General features: G+C 47.8%; 1 protein-coding gene across 1 annotated transcript; it reads left to right on the forward strand.

Annotated features, from left to right (window-relative positions):
* The first annotated feature begins 6,219 nt into the window (after positions 1-6,219).
* On the forward strand, positions 6,220-12,320 carry SET (SET nuclear proto-oncogene). Its single transcript, XM_070596804.1, has 8 exons — positions 6,220-6,646; positions 8,189-8,246; positions 8,896-9,038; positions 9,394-9,497; positions 9,599-9,712; positions 10,424-10,594; positions 10,682-10,828; positions 11,432-12,320. Exons 1-8 carry the CDS (start codon positions 6,574-6,576, stop codon positions 11,453-11,455), a joined length of 834 nt encoding a protein of 277 aa, XP_070452905.1. The 5' UTR covers positions 6,220-6,573; the 3' UTR covers positions 11,456-12,320.
* The last annotated feature ends 2,976 nt before the right edge of the window (positions 12,321-15,296 follow it).

The raw sequence follows: 15,296 nt of genomic DNA on the forward strand, positions 1-15,296 counted from the left end.
ATCATGTCCCCTTGTATCAACATCTCATAATGTATTCTTTCAACTGTTGATAAGCATTATATTGTTTCCAGAGTTTGGCTATTATGAATCTCGCTGCTATAAACATTCGTGTACACATTTATCACACACACTGGTGCACACGGGTACGCATTTCCGCTGAGGATACAGCTGGGAGTAGAGTCGCTGGGTAACAGTAATTTGGCACACATTCAGCTTCGGCAGAGCTGGCACCCAGTTTTCCTGAGTTGTTGTACCAAGTTACCTCCCACTAGCCGTTGTGAATTCCAGTTGCTTGCCTTACTCATAGTTATTACTTGACACGCCCCAAAAGGCATTGGGGTTTGTGACCCCCAGACAAGATGTCTTCTACAGGTTCTTGGAACTCCTTCCCTTCTATCCTTTTCTGGAATGAGTGAAGAATGAATGGCTACTCCAAGTCCTCTCCAGTACCTACGTTTCCCTCTTCCTTTGTAATTCTTGATCGGGAATCCTTTATCTCAACATTCATTTATCCCTTGGAGGTTGGGCAGGAGTTAGCTAGACATGGTGGTGGGGGCGGAGGGACTGAAGAACATTCCAGGCTGAGGTGAGGCAAGGGCATGTTTAAGTCTTCTGGAAGCCCAAGGAAAGAAAGAAGAGGACAAGTTTTCAGTGGGGGCAGCACTGCCTACCTAGGGGATTTGGGAAAGGACTGGGGGATGGGCTGCCAGTGTTTGAAGTCAAGACCAGGAGGGTTCTGGAGAGCAGGAACTGCTCCCCACAAGGAAATACCTCCCCCGCCCACCGAATGGCAAGAATGCCCCTGTAGAGAAATGCAGAGCACAACCAAAAGGAGTTGATTTCGACTGGAGGGTGGGTGGGAAGGTCCGAGGCTGGGGGAGGGGAAATGGAGCGGGTGTCCCACTGTCATGTAAATATCTCCTCCCTGCTGGGCGGCTCCAGAGCAGATTTAAACCTCCGGCACATGGGACAGCCTCTGTTCTCACCGCTTCTTCCAGACACTGGCGTCTTCCTTTGGGTCTGACTCTTGGATTTTCTTCACAGCATGGCCCCCAAACGCCAGAATTCGCTCCCGCCTCAAACGAAGAAACCGAGACTGCCTCCCGCCCCCAGGCCAGAAGAGACGTCGAAGACCTCTGTGAACTTGCCGCAAGGAGGTATGTCCCTACACGACATTTTGGTGGAGGCTTAAGGGATTTGCAAGGATCGACTCGTAAGTGATTTTTTTTGCCCGGTCCCTTTTGAGATGTGATCCCAAACTCCCCTGAAGGGTTTTAAGCATGAGGTGAGTGGATTAAGTTTATGAGAAGAAGGAAGCAGAAGGGGTGAAAATGGGAGACCTGGAGCACATGGGAGCTCATCCTTGTCCCCAACCCAATGCCGACACCGAACTTGTCTGCCAGCCTCCAAACTCCTCTTGGGTTTCCTGTCGTAAGTGGCACCACTAGCCAGGCTGAGGCTGGAGAGACACACGCGACCCCTTTCCTTCCCTTCACCCCTCCACGTCCCGTCAGATCCCGGAGTCCTGCTGCTTCTACCTCCTCACTGCCTCTCGTGTCCATCCATCTCCGTTTCCTGCTGCTGCCGCCTGCTCACAACTCTGGCCCAGATTACTGCCACCTCCTCCCCTCCAGCCTGAGCAAAGCCGATCACGTGACTCCCTGGCTGCAAACCCTTCCTGGCCTTCCCATTGCCCTCGAGGTATAGACTAAGAGACTTCCGGGGCACTCCTCACCTGGCCCCTGCCGACCTCTGCAGTCTCCTGTTCCTCCTGCACCTTTAACCTCACTTCATCTCCGGGGGCTCTATTCTCTCACCTGGGGGCCTGAATGCGCACTTGCCCTCTGCCTGGATCACTCCCCTCTTCCTACCTGTGCACATCTCCTGGTTTTCCAGATCTGCTGAAAAGTCACTTCTTGCAGGCATTCTCCTTTGAGCCACAGCTGCTGGGCATTAGGAGCCCCCTTTTGCCATCCCAGCACCCAGTCACCCCAGCCCCACCCTCACATGGTTAATTGTCGGTTTCATGTCTGCCCCTCCCCCCATTAACCCTTACCTTGGAAGGAAGGGCTGCGTTTGGAGCCAGGCACAAAGTGCATTGTGCTGGTGGTCAGGCTTCCCCAATAGAGTGGGGATGTGGTGGGGCCTTCTCAGGGCTGGGTTTGGATAGGTGGAAGGCAGGAAATCATTGCCCTAGGAAAATGTGACAGCGGGCTGGCTCAGTGCAGAGAGGAGGGGCTTGGAGCCCATGAATCTTCCTAATTTGCTGACTTGGCTAAGGTCCAGTCATGCTTATGGAAGGAGCACTGGATGAGTGCTCCTGTACATCTGCTGAGTGACACGGCAAGATTGATTTTACCGGGTCTTGGTCCAGCCCCTTCCAAGTGGGAAGCAAAGGCCTCCCGCCCAGCTGACTCTCCAGTGTGGCAAAGCTGGACAGCAGGGTTTGAAACCTGGCTCTGTCTGGCTGTGTGACATAACCTGTTGAGCAAGTGACATAACCTGTACTTCTTTCCTATTCTGTAAAATGGGCTCAACAGTACCTATCTTTTAGGCTTGCTGTGAGGGTTAAATAGAAGTGAAACATTTAAGACAGCGATTGGCTCACAATTAGTGCTTTTTGGGTTTTTTTGAAGAAAATTAGCCCTGAGCTAACTACTGCCAATCCTCCTCTTTTTGCCGAGGAAGACTGGCCCTAAGCTAACATCCGGGCCCATCTTCCTCTACTTTATATGTGGAATGCCTACCACAGCATGGCTTTTGCCAAGCGGTGCCATGTCTGCACCCGGGATCTGAACCGGCAAACCCTGGGCCGCTGAGGAGCAGAACGTGCGAAGATAACTGCTGTGCCACCGGGCTGGCCCCACAATTAGTGCTCTTAAGATGGATAGCAAATTCCTTCCCACTTGGGAGCGGCAAAATTTGGATGAGTCCTCCTGGTGGACTTGCAGTTAGCTTCCTGGGAGAATTAACAGGACCAGAAGGGACTGGAAGGTGCAGCCACAGTCCTTCTGAGGCAGTTCATTAAAGTCCAAATAACAGCTCATGCCACTCCCTGGGCACTGATCGGCCAGGCGCTGTGCTAAGCACTTATCTATCCATCAACCCTCACAGCAGCAGCAATGCTGTGGATAAGCCCATTTTACGGATCAGAAAAAGGAGGCTCAGAGAGGTGGGGGGCTATTGAAGGCCATCCCAGCTAAGATTTCCTGGTCACCTTGGGACACTGCTGCAGTGTAGGGGACACCAGCATCTCTCTGTTCAGTCTTTAAGCTGTGGGGTTGTCCTCTGTCAAAGGAAGCTGGGAAAGAAGAAGAGGAGAGAGGAATTCTGAGAGTGAGGTGAGAGGCCAAGGAGATAATGCAGAGCTCCTAATGTCGAAGAGAGGAGAGACCACAGTGGATAATTCACAGTGGGTGAATTATCTCTTGGTGTGTCCATGCCACTCCCTTGTTTACTGAAACAACTGCCCTTTTGCTTTCTCTTTCTCTTCCACTTCCTAGTGTGTGCTTCTTGCATTCATCTTAAGAAGTGCTATGGGAAAGGTCAGGAAGAGGAGCAGATGATTCTAAAGGATGGGATGGTGAGAAGGGAGCCTTGAAGCCCACTGCCCAATCAGAAGGCATTACAAGGCTCCCTGAAGTCCCTGCAGCTCCACTGGAAACACGGGCAGATTAGGCACGTAGGAGATGATCTGGGTCCCTGGTACCAACCTGTGAGCAGGCTTTGCGTATAAAAGAAGCAGCCCTCAGTACAGTGTTTTTCAGACTGTTTCATCCCATTTGTGGGTCATGAAATCATTTTAGTGGAGTGAAACCTGCTTTAAAAAAAAAATAAAATAGATTGAGTCACACCACACTTGGTATGGGTAAGCATTGTTTTGTGTGTAGGTGTATACTGGGTCCTAATTTCAAATGTGCCTCTTACTGTGGGCCATGTAAAAACTGGAAACACTCCTAGGACAGCAGCTTTGTTAGCCACTAGCCTGGTTTAGAATCTTGGTTCTGCTACTTGCATCAAAAAAACAGTTGAGTTTATGAAATGAGGATATTAATACCTACTTTGTATTTCATGAAGATTAAATGAGAAAATGCATGTACTTGTCATAGCCTGTGGCCCATGGTACATGCTTCAGCAGTGTGCTAGAGCTGGTATTTCTTTCCAACTCTAAGTAACATCACAGTGGTAGCAGGGAATTGTCCATGGTGAGCATATTTATATACCACTGAAATCAGCAAATGCTACAAATCAGGGTTTTTGGTGTGTTTTTCTCTTTTGGGAGCTGGTTGTCAAACATTTACCAGCTTATCACTGGTATTAACAATCCTTCCATTAAAGATTCCATCTAGGGCCGGCTGGTGGCACAGCGGTTAAGTTTGCACATTCTGCTTCAGCGGCCCAGGTTCACCGGTTCAGATCCCTGGTATGAACATGGCACTGCTTGGCAAGCCATGCTGTGGTGGGCGTCCCACATATAAAGTAGAGGAAGATGGGCACGGATGTTAGCTCAGGGCCAATCTTCCTCAGCAAAAAGAGGAGGATTGGCAGCAGATGTTAGCTCAGGGCTAATTTTTCTCAAAAAAAAAAAAGTCCATCTAACTGGGACAGGTGTAAATCGAGCTGGACTCAGTTGAGAATAAGGTTTGGAGGGGAAGAATTAGATGAATTTCTGGAGTTGGGGGAAAGTCCCAAGAAGACATTTGTTTTCTGTACCTGTTGCCTAGATGCCAATTATTTAACATTTATCCATCACTCACCATGGACTGTCTTGAACATTAAAGACACCACTTGAGCTTTACGAGCCAATAGTAAAATGTGAGTGCTGGAAGGCTAATAATCTAACCCCCAATTCTGGTTACAAACTCCCAGGAGAGATTTCAGGCTTTTTGCGGTCCGTGTGTTGGGGCCCTGGAGGAGGAAGTAGACTGTGGTGCATTTGCACCACCTGGAAAGTGTTATTTAAACTGAAGCGCCTTGGCCCTACACAGTAATTCATGACTTGGCCTCTAAAGCAGGCCTTCTGGTCCCATCATCTCTGACATGGTGAAATGAACTTAACACCGCCTACCCCACCCACTAGTTGTGCAGCTTCTGTGAGATGCATGCTGCACATTGCTGGGACTGGTGCTTAGCACTTGGTACACTTTCTTGCAAGTACTAGGCACTGAGTTGGGCTAAATGGATCCGCTGATGAATGGGGCACTGTCCTGCCTTCAAAGGACTTCCACTTCAGTGAGGCCCTGCTTAGATGTCACCACTGCCAAAACGGTCCCATTTGTCAGCCTTTTGTGTCTTTTTTTTTTTTTTGCTTTTTCTCCCCAAATCCCCCCCAGTATATAGTTGCATATTTTCGTTGTGGGTTCTTCTAGTCGTGGCATGTGGGACGCCGCCTCAACGTGGCCTGATGAGCGGTGGCACGTCCACCGCCAGGATTCGAACCAGCGAAACCCTGGGCCGCAAAGCGGAGCGCGTGAACTTAACCACTCGGCCACGGGGCCGGCCTCTGTCAGCCTTTCTAAAATTTTATAATCTCTTAACAGAAATAGGTACAGCGAAGGAAAGTGACTTGCTCAAGGGCACACAGCCTGTTGGGCAGAGCTTGGACTAAAAGGCAGGAAAAGGCCCCGTGAGCGGTCTAGACAGCTTCGGGCTTTGCGAACAAGCCGGAATGGGTCGGACGGGCAGCTTCCCTTTCCGGAAAATAGGATGGAGGTGCCGCCTTCCTTCTCCCACGAAGAGGGATGCGCCAGCAGCATCCCAGGGCGCAGACCCCGGGGTGGGCGTGTTTCTGGGCCCCGACGTGAAGCCAGGCTACTACAAGGCCTGCACTTCGGAGGGGCTGCGAACACCCCTCGCCCGGCGCCCCGTGCCACCCCGCGGAGAAGGGAAGCCGCTCCGCCACCACGTGACGCGCCCGCTGGGGGCCTGCGCGCAGCCCGGCGAGGCCCCGCCCCTCGGGCCGCCGCGCGCCCGTAGCGCGCAAATGTCCCGGGTCGGGCTGGAGAAGGGGAAAGCGGGGGAGGGGCGCGCGGCGCGGGGGGCCGGCCCGTACGTCGCGGCGTTCCTTCCTCCCGCCTCTTCGCCAGGCCCTGTGTCTCCGCGCCGCGGCTCCGCCCCCTCGGCCCGGCGCCCCGGCCAATGGCGAGGCGGCGCGAGCCTCTCCGGCCGGGGGTGGGGCGTGCGCGCGGGCCTGGCGCGCCTGCGCCCTGCCGCCCGCCCCTCGCCGAAAGGAGGAGGTGGAGGAGGAGGCGGCTCGGGGAGAGCGAGCAGCGAGCTGGAGCGCGGAGCGTGAGTGAGGGAGCCAGCCGCCGCCGCCGCCGCCGCCGCCTCCCCTCCGTAAGCAGGAGCCCGGGCCGGGGCCCGGCACGCCGCCCCAGCCCCGCCCTCGTCGCCAGGCCGCGAGGGCAGCGCGCGCGAGCCAGGGGAGGGCGAGCGACGAGCGAGCGAGCGCCGGGAGGAGGCGGCCGGACCGAGCGGGCGCCGCGCGTGTGGCGTGAGGGGAAGCCGCTGCCCGCCCCCTTCGCCTTCCCTTCTCTCCCCCTCCCCGCTCCCCCCCCGACGCGGAGCAGCACCATGTCGGCGCCGGCGGCCAAAGTCAGTAAAAAGGAGCTCAACTCCAACCACGACGGGGCCGACGAGACCTCAGGTGAGGAGCGGGCGAGGCGGGGGCCGGCCGCGCCGCCATCTTCGCCGCCCGCCCGGCCCGCAGGCCGCCGCGGGCCCGGGGCGCGGGGGGCGCCGGGCGGCCGGGCCGGCGCGCGCCTCGGCGCCCTTTTTTGTGCGCGCGGGGCCGGGGCCTGGTGGCGCCGCGGCGGCGGACGGCGCGGCGAGGCGGGGGCGCTGCGGCCTGCTCGGCGCGGGCGGAGGAGACCCCCCCTTCCTCTCCCCCCTCCCTCGCTCTCCTCCCCCTCCCTCCCTCCCGAGAAGCCTCTCTTTATTGTGCTCCGCCATGATGCCTCGCTCCCATCAGCCGCCGCCGCCGCCACATGGTGCGGCCGGACGCGGCCCCGCGCCCGGGCCTCCGCGCGGCTCCCCCTTCGCGCCCGAGCCGCGGGCGGCGCCCCCGCGCCCCCACCCGGAGGCCGGCCCCGGCGCGGCCGTCGGCCTCGAGCCGGCGCGGGGTAGGGGCGCGGGGAAGCACGCGGCCGGCCGCGCGCGGGGCCCGGGCCGCCCGGGAGGATGCTCCGGCCGGCCCCGGGCGCTCCCCACGTGGGGCGGCCGCCCCGGCGCGGCAGCGCGCGCAGGAGCCTGGCGCGGCGGCCGGGGTGTCGTGGGGGCTTGACAATGGCTCCTGGAAAACCTGCCGGCCTTCCCCGGAGAGGCTTTCCCGGCAGGGGGGCTGCGAAACCCGGGATGGTTACCGGAAATGCACCGCGCGATCGGGCCCCTTCACGCCCACTTAGCTTTGTAGGTTTGGCCGTCTTTACCGGACAAAAGGGCACCTTTCCGTCGCACACCCCCTTTGCCTCCTCTCCTTTCTGTGGCTCGTAGTTTCTGACTTCACGCTGCCTCTGCTCCGCGATCGTGTGGGGCCGCATGTGAGGGCAGCCCGCCTGAAATGGGGTTGGAGGGATGGGAAAGGTCAGATGCGAATCCTGGGGTTCCTGTTCGAAGAGGGTAGAATCGAGTGTTGACGATGGCGGGGTAGTTCCCAGGGCCTTGCCTGTCTTTGTAGGCGTATCTGATGTCTTAATTGTAAGCGGTACTCAACAGGAATTTTAACTTTGTATAAAAAGTGGTGCTACTATCGAGATAGGTGGTGGTCTAGTTTTTGTTACCCTGAGGGAGTTAGTTTCCGTGTTCTAGTCAACAGCTAGTATTATTCTATTGCAGGTATATAATGCGATAAGTAGTAAGCATTCGGAATGTCTGGATAAGGTTTATTCCCTATCTTTCATAGTAGAAACTTTTAACAGTCGGTCTCTTTCTTGTAATGGGACTCTTAAAAAGTGCTACTGTCAAACATTTTGAGTGGCTCGGGACATAGCATGATTTGTAAATAGTGTTAATTAAAAAATAATTTGTCGACTGCGTGCTTGAACACGTGGAGAGCATGCCGTGTAGTAGGCAGTTTTTTTTTTAACAGCTTTATTGATAGAACGCACATCACAGACAGTGTTAACATCAGAAAACCCGGTTAAGTTTATCTTCTGATTAGTGTTGAGTCTTATGCACCTTTGTCTTGCAGAAAAAGAACAGCAGGAAGCAATTGAACATATTGATGAAGTACAAAATGAAATAGACAGGTAATGGTTTTCTTAATTTACTTTGGAGAAGTTTTCTGAGATGCATCTTCTGGTCTCGTGTCATTGAAACTGGTCAGATGAGTCTGTGTCCACTGGCTAAGTGGAGATGATTATGACTTAATTGTAAATGTTATGAAGATTCAGTGTTATTTTTCTGTGAATTTTGTAGTCACCAAAAAGTTTTGGATGACGGTACATTGACCTTGTAAAGATTGGGTTTTGCTTTCCAAGGCTGAATTGTGGTGGGGGACTTACGATAGTTAGGATTATGGCATCAGTGTTCCTCTGATTTGCCGTATAACTTTATTTGATTAGCAGCTTTTTTTTTTGTTTTTAACTTCATCTGCTGACTGAAACAAGTGAAGTTACTCTAGTGATGGAGAGTAAATGAAGTAAATATACAATGTTACCAAAATGCTCAGTTTGGGCATTTTAAGAACTGTCACTTACTGAGTGCTTATTGGTAAAGTAGATCAAATTGTCATCTTAGTTTTGACTGGAGTCTATAGCTACAAAAATCTAGGTCATTTGGTTATTATAAATAGGTACTTTGCACTGTTTTAAAGCTTAACAAGAGTAAATATTCTGTAGCCTCAGCAATTTGTATTTGTCCGATACATCATTGTCAACGTCTTTTCATTTGTTTCAGACTTAATGAACAAGCCAGTGAGGAGATTTTGAAAGTAGAACAGAAATATAACAAACTCCGCCAACCATTTTTTCAGAAGAGGTCGGAATTGATCGCCAAAATCCCAAATTTTTGGGTAACAACATTTGTCAACCATCCACAAGGTATGTTATGGCAGAGCATTATTAAAGGGTATGAGCTGTCCACCTGTTAAGAGTGGAGGGACCTTGGTCGAGAACTTGGTCCAACAAGTTGGTTACTTGCAGAGATTGAAACACTCAGAGACAGGAGGCTGGTAATTAATGCTTATTTATTTATTTAGAAGAAACTGTATTCTAACTGAGGATTCTGTTTAATTACTTAATAGAAGATGGTGACAGGTCTGACGCTCTGAGCCATTTGGTTTTCAGTTATAGATTCATGAACCCAAAGATGCTCACTAAAATTTGGAAGATTGTCACTTGAGTTGCTCATTAATGCTTGTGTTTTTAATATTTGATCTGTAATTTGCTGGTTTAGTGTCTGCGTTGCTTGGGGAGGAGGATGAAGAGGCACTGCATTATTTGACAAGAGTTGAAGTGACAGAATTTGAAGATATTAAATCAGGTTACAGAATAGATTTTGTAAGTATCAGTAATTCATCTTTACCACTGTGGAAATTAACTTGAGCTTGGTTAGAGGAGCTGTTTGTATTGATTTCTAATCTTCTGATCATTTATTATAGTATTTTGATGAAAACCCTTACTTCGAAAATAAAATTCTCTCCAAAGAATTTCATCTGAATGAGAGTGGTGATCCGTCTTCAAAGTCCACTGAAATCAAATGGAAATCTGGAAAGGTATTTGAGGAATTGTTGACAAAAATATCATTTTGTATGTTTTGGTTTAGTCGAACCATTTACCAATACTGGTGCTTTGGTAATGTGTTAAATGCAAATCCTTAAGATAAACTCCAGTGTGTTAAAGTCAAATACAATAGTTTGGAACTCTATAAATTATAGTGCAAGTTTTTAAAGAAATGGACTACATTCAAAAAAAATTTATTTGAGGAAGATTAGTCCTGAGCTAACATCTGTGCCTGTCTTCCTCTATTTTATGTGTGGGACGCGTGCCACAGCATGGCTTGATAAGTGATGTGTAGGTCCGTGCCTGGGATCTGAATCGGCAAACCCTGGGCTGCTGAAGTAGAGCACACGAAGTTAACTGCTATGCCACAAGACTGGCCCCAGTACATATATTTTAGATGATCATACTATGTTGTGATAATGGTGGTTAAAGTGGAACTATTTTATGAAAAAGCCAAGTTTAGATGGTACCTTTTTGGGAAAAGCTTACCATACAAATTTGACAACAGTCTTTGCAGACCTAGAACTCTAGGACTTCTTTCTCTTTACCTGCTGTACGTTTTATAATTTCTTTTACATAGAATGGTAGTGTAGATAATATACTGATGTCTGTTTTTTGTTGTGCTTTTGGGTTAAAATCTTATTGTTTGAATTATAGGGAATTTAGGTGTTGTAAAGAGCTTATAAGTTTTTCCATCCATTTAGGATTTGACGAAACGTTCAAGTCAAACACAGAATAAAGCCAGCAGGAAGAGACAGCATGAGGAACCAGAGAGCTTCTTTACCTGGTTTACTGACCATTCTGATGCAGGTGCAGATGAGTTAGGAGAGGTTATCAAAGATGATATTTGGCCAAATCCATTACAGTACTATTTGGTGAGTTGAGAAGGTTCTTTTATTCAAGAGCGGACTTGTCTTGTTTGTTTGAAAATGAGTTCTTAAGGTAGTTCTTGGTTCTTTAAGGTTCCTGACATGGATGATGAGGAAGGGGAAGGAGAAGAAGATGACGACGACGATGAGGAAGAAGAAGGATTAGAAGATATCGATGAAGAAGGGGATGAGGATGAAGGTGAAGAAGATGAAGATGATGATGAGGGGGAGGAAGGAGAGGTAAAAGAAAATTTGGTTAAATCCAAAAAGAAAATCTTTAAAGGATTCACCATGTTACTTTAGAGGTTTACATATATCGTCTAACGGAACTGTAACTGTGTGTGAATTTGTAGAAAAGATAAGCTCTTCTGTTGTTCAATATTGAAGGAAATTGATACATTCATTGTATCAACAATTTAACCAGTTCTGCTTTTGTGGTTGGCTTTTATGACTCCTCGATCTTGCCCTTCCCTAGCCAGTGCTCAATGAAAGTGATGTGGACTGTGTAGCTGGTCAGATTCCGAGAAGTCTCCCAAATAACAAGAATTTGTGTATTTTGGACAAACTGTAAAGTTTTTATAGTCAGATCGGGATAGATTTGTGTTTGGTTGGATTATTCGGTCCGAAAGGTGTCCAGTGATTGGGTTAATGTGGAAAAGTTAATTTATCTGAAACAAGATCACTGAGTTTTCCAGTCGCGATTCAGTGCAGATGGGCATATTCCTAAGATTAGATGCCCCCGTAGCATGTGGTGTTCTGTGGAGTCCGTCACAGTCCGTATGAATGTTGGGGAATAACTTTACAGTTAACCCAAAGATGAACTACCCACTTTTTCTTTTACAGGAGGATGAAGGAGAAGATGACTAATGGAACACTGATGGATTCCACCCTTCCTTTTTTCATTTTCTCCAGTCCCTGGGAGCAAGTTGCAAGTCTTTTTTTCCCCCCCTCTTGTGCTCAGTCGCCCTGTTTTTGAGGTCTCTTTTCTCTCCTTTATACCATGGTTCTCAACTTATTTTGGGGGGAAATACCTTGAGCAGAATACAGTGGGAAAAGAATCTCTACCCCTTTCTGTTCCAAATTCATTTTTATCCCTTCCTGTCTCAACAAAAACTTTATGGAATCAACACCACCGTGCTCTGTGGGAAAAAAGAAAAACCTTCTGCTCCCTTAGCTCTGCTGGAAGCTGGAGGGTGCTAGGCCCCTGTGTAGTAGTGCATAGAATTCTAGCTTTTTTCCTCCTTTCTCTGTATATTGGGCTCAGAGATTACACTGTGTCTCTATGTGAATATGGACAGTTAGCATTTACCAACATGTATCTGTCTACTTTCTCTTGTTTAAAAAAAAGAAAAAAAAACTTAAAAAAATGGGGTTATAGAAGGTCAGCAAAGGGTGGGTTTGAGATGTTTGGGTGGGTTAAGTGGGCATTTTGACAACATGGCTTCTCCTTTGGCATGTTTAATTGTGATGTTTAACGGACATCCTTGCAGTTTAAGATGACACTTTTAAAATAAAATTCTCTCCTAATGATGACTTGAGCCCTGCCACTCAATGGGAGAATCAGCAGAACCTGTAGGATCTTATTTGGAATTGACATTCTCTATTGTAATTTTGTTCCTGTTTATTTTTAAATTTTCTTTTTGTTTCACTGGAAAGGAAAGATGATGCTCAGTTTTAAACGTTAAAAGTGTACAAGTTGCTTTGTTACAATAAAACTAAATGTGTACACAAAGGATTTGATGCTTTTCTCTCAGAACAGATAAACTTAATAGGACTTCCCAAGTTTGACTTGTATAACATGTTGTCAAACTTTGTCACCCTAACTCCGTATTTTTTGATACGCACTTTGCAGGATGACCTCAGGGCTATGTGGATTGAGTAAAGGGATTTGAATCAATGTGTTAATGTCTCCATAGCTGGGAAATATCATGGGTACAATTTGTCATCAGTTTCTGAAAATTTTCACATCATTTGAGATATCAGATTGCTCAAAAGTCAGTTTTGAGTATGTTGTACCTTCGATTTGTATCTCAAATTGGCATTTTAAAAAATGGGCGTTTATTTACCTGGATACAATAATAGTGCCTGCCACCACTATCAGACAGACCTGGTGCTCTAATGCCAAGTTACACACGGGGCAATTGCTGGCATGTCTTTATTGGCACTATAAAGTGTGGCCAAGAAGACAGGCTCTCAGAGTAAGAAGTCCATATTGGTGGTAAGAAACTCAGGTCAGGAGTACTTTTGTCTCAAAGTACCAGCTATTTAGCATATAACTCAAATGAGACCCATCTGTGTGAATCTGGGTGAGACAGTGGACTCTGCTCTGTCTGCTAAATGCCACTGTGCATAGAATAACATTTTGAGAAGCTACCTAATGCATAAGCTTTTTAATGCTGTAAAATATAGTAACTAAAATTAAATGCCACTTTTTCAGAGATGAATTAATGAACAGCCTGGTCAAATTCAAAGCTTTTTGATGTATAAAACTTTATAAATGGAACTATTCCATCAATAGGGAAAGTGTAATGAAAACCTGTCTAGATGGATAGTATGTGCTTTCTGCACAGGTTTCTGTTTAGTAAATACATCACTGTATACTGGTCAGGAATCTTGCTCCAATAAAGGAACATAAAGATTTTTTTTGACTGGGGTCATTCTCCTTGTTTTGTAGAGAAATGTTATTACTTTTGGATTTAGGTGGTGAGCCAGCTTTTTTTTCCTGGTCTTGTTATTTGTGTTCATAGTGACTGGGGAGGGGGCAAACTGCTCTTCAAATAGTTCAGCAGTACTTAGTATAGCATAGGTAATGTCTGCATGGAGAGGTATGTGTAAAGTCAGGGACAAGTTACTGTGTTACTTGAAATGTAGTAAATTCCTGAAGGGATGGAGTTTTAAAGTCTCAACATTTAAAGGACTTTTTGCTAGGGGGAAAAATAGTCAGTTGAACTAATATTAAATAAGCCTATGTTTTTTGTTTCACACGCTTACAGCTTACCAAAACTTTATGTGCTGGTGAGATCCTAGCGCTGTTAAGTTATAGGTCACGTTTAACCACATATAACATTCCTTCATTTTGGGGAATGTGGTCAAAAAATAGGAACTCCTGAAGGTAATTTCCTCCCAACCATTGAGATTACCCTTTAGATTCCCCTGTGCCTGCGAGTCTTGTGAAGGAGTGCCAGGCTGTGAAAAAGCAAAGTGAGGACCTTAGTGCACGGGGGAATGGCTACAGAGCAGCTGCTGTGCTCTGTGCCCAATTGCAAGAGGAGTTCTTGGGCTGGCCCTTAGGCAAGTGTGTATTGGAAAGTGCCAGATGAATGGCTGAAAGCTCCTTTGGTACAAAGACATTTAAAAAGAAAACAGCCAATAATGGCTGTTTGCGTCCTTTCTCTAGGAAGAGAGGACATCTTCCAAAGCTGTGCCATCCTCAGCTTCTGAGGGGAGCGGAGTAACTTCCATGAATTGAGGCACGGGACAGTGGCTTTTCTCTGTACATTTAATTCCAAGACCTTAAGGGATATTGTATTTTAGACCACCCCTGCACTTGAAATTACTTCTATCTCCAGTGATGTCCTGATTTCTAAAAGACTTAACGGTATTCCCTGACCTCCATGATAGGCCTGGAACTATTTCACCCAACTTGCTGTAAAATGTAGGTTGAAATGGTCCACAGAGTTCCTGGGTTCTTGGGCTGACATTTGCTTTACATCTGGCTTGCTTCACTTGTATCAGCTGTTTGGCTGCTAAAAGGTATGAATTTTTGACTCTTGATGGATTTTGGGGGCCTTGGGCTTCAGAGGATTCCTAAACAATTGTTTCTGGGTTAATTTGGTAATCCTCATCATTACTGCTTTATAATACAGCTGGTTTCATAGTTTCATTTGGTCCCACAAACAGTTTTTCTGCTTTTTTTTTAAGATTTTGCTATGAACTCTTTCTAGTTATTGCCAAGAATGGAATTAGGTTGCAAAAAGTGAAGACTTTCAGGATTTCCTGAAGATGGAGACAAGTTCTTTAGGTGATGAATGAATAGTCATTTCAATTGTTCAAAGAGGAGGGGTCGGCCCCGTGGCTGATCGGTTAAGTTCTCGTGCTCTGCTTCAGCAGCCCAGGGTTTCACCTGTTTGGACCCCAGGCGTGGACCCAGCACTGCTCCTCAGGCCATGCTGAGGCAGTGTCCCACATAGCACAACTAGAAGGACCTACAACTAGAATACAACTATGTATTGGGGGATGGGGCTTTGGGGAGAAGAAGAAAAACAAAGTAAAAACAAAAAAAGAAGATTGGCAACAGATACTAGCTCAGGTGCCAATCTTAAAAAAAAAAAAGTCAATATCTTGGGGGCTGGCCCAGTGGTGTAGTGGTTAACTTTGCACACTCTGCTTTAGCAGCCAGGGGTTCGAAGTTTTGGACCCTGGGCGTGAATGTACATACCACTCATCAAGCCATGCTGTGGTGGCCTCCCACATACAAAATAGAGGAAGATGGGCGTAGATGTTAGCTTAATGTCAATCTTCCTTAAGCAAAAATAAGGTTGGCAGCAGATGTTGCCCAGGGCCAATCTTTCTCACCAAAGAAAAGAAAAAATAGGACTTTTTTTTTTAAGATTTTATTTTTCCCTTTTCTCCCAAAGCCCCCTGGTACGAAGTTGTGAGTCTTTCCAGTTGTGGCATGGGGCACACCGCCTCAGCATGGCTTGATGAG

Source organism: Equus przewalskii, chromosome 26 (genome assembly GCF_037783145.1).
Source record: "Equus przewalskii isolate Varuska chromosome 26, EquPr2, whole genome shotgun sequence".
NCBI classification, from domain to species: Eukaryota; Metazoa; Chordata; class Mammalia; order Perissodactyla; family Equidae; genus Equus; species Equus przewalskii.

Coding starts and splice junctions, on each gene's coding strand:
- SET (XM_070596804.1), top strand. CDS start 6,574: ATGTCGGCGCCGGCGGCCAAAGTCAGTAAAAAGGAGCTCAACTCCAAC. Junction 8,247..8,895: donor GTACAAAATGAAATAGACAG/GTAATGGTTTTC, acceptor CATTTGTTTCAG/ACTTAATGAACAAGCCAGTG. Junction 10,829..11,431: donor ATGAGGGGGAGGAAGGAGAG/GTAAAAGAAAAT, acceptor TTTCTTTTACAG/GAGGATGAAGGAGAAGATGA.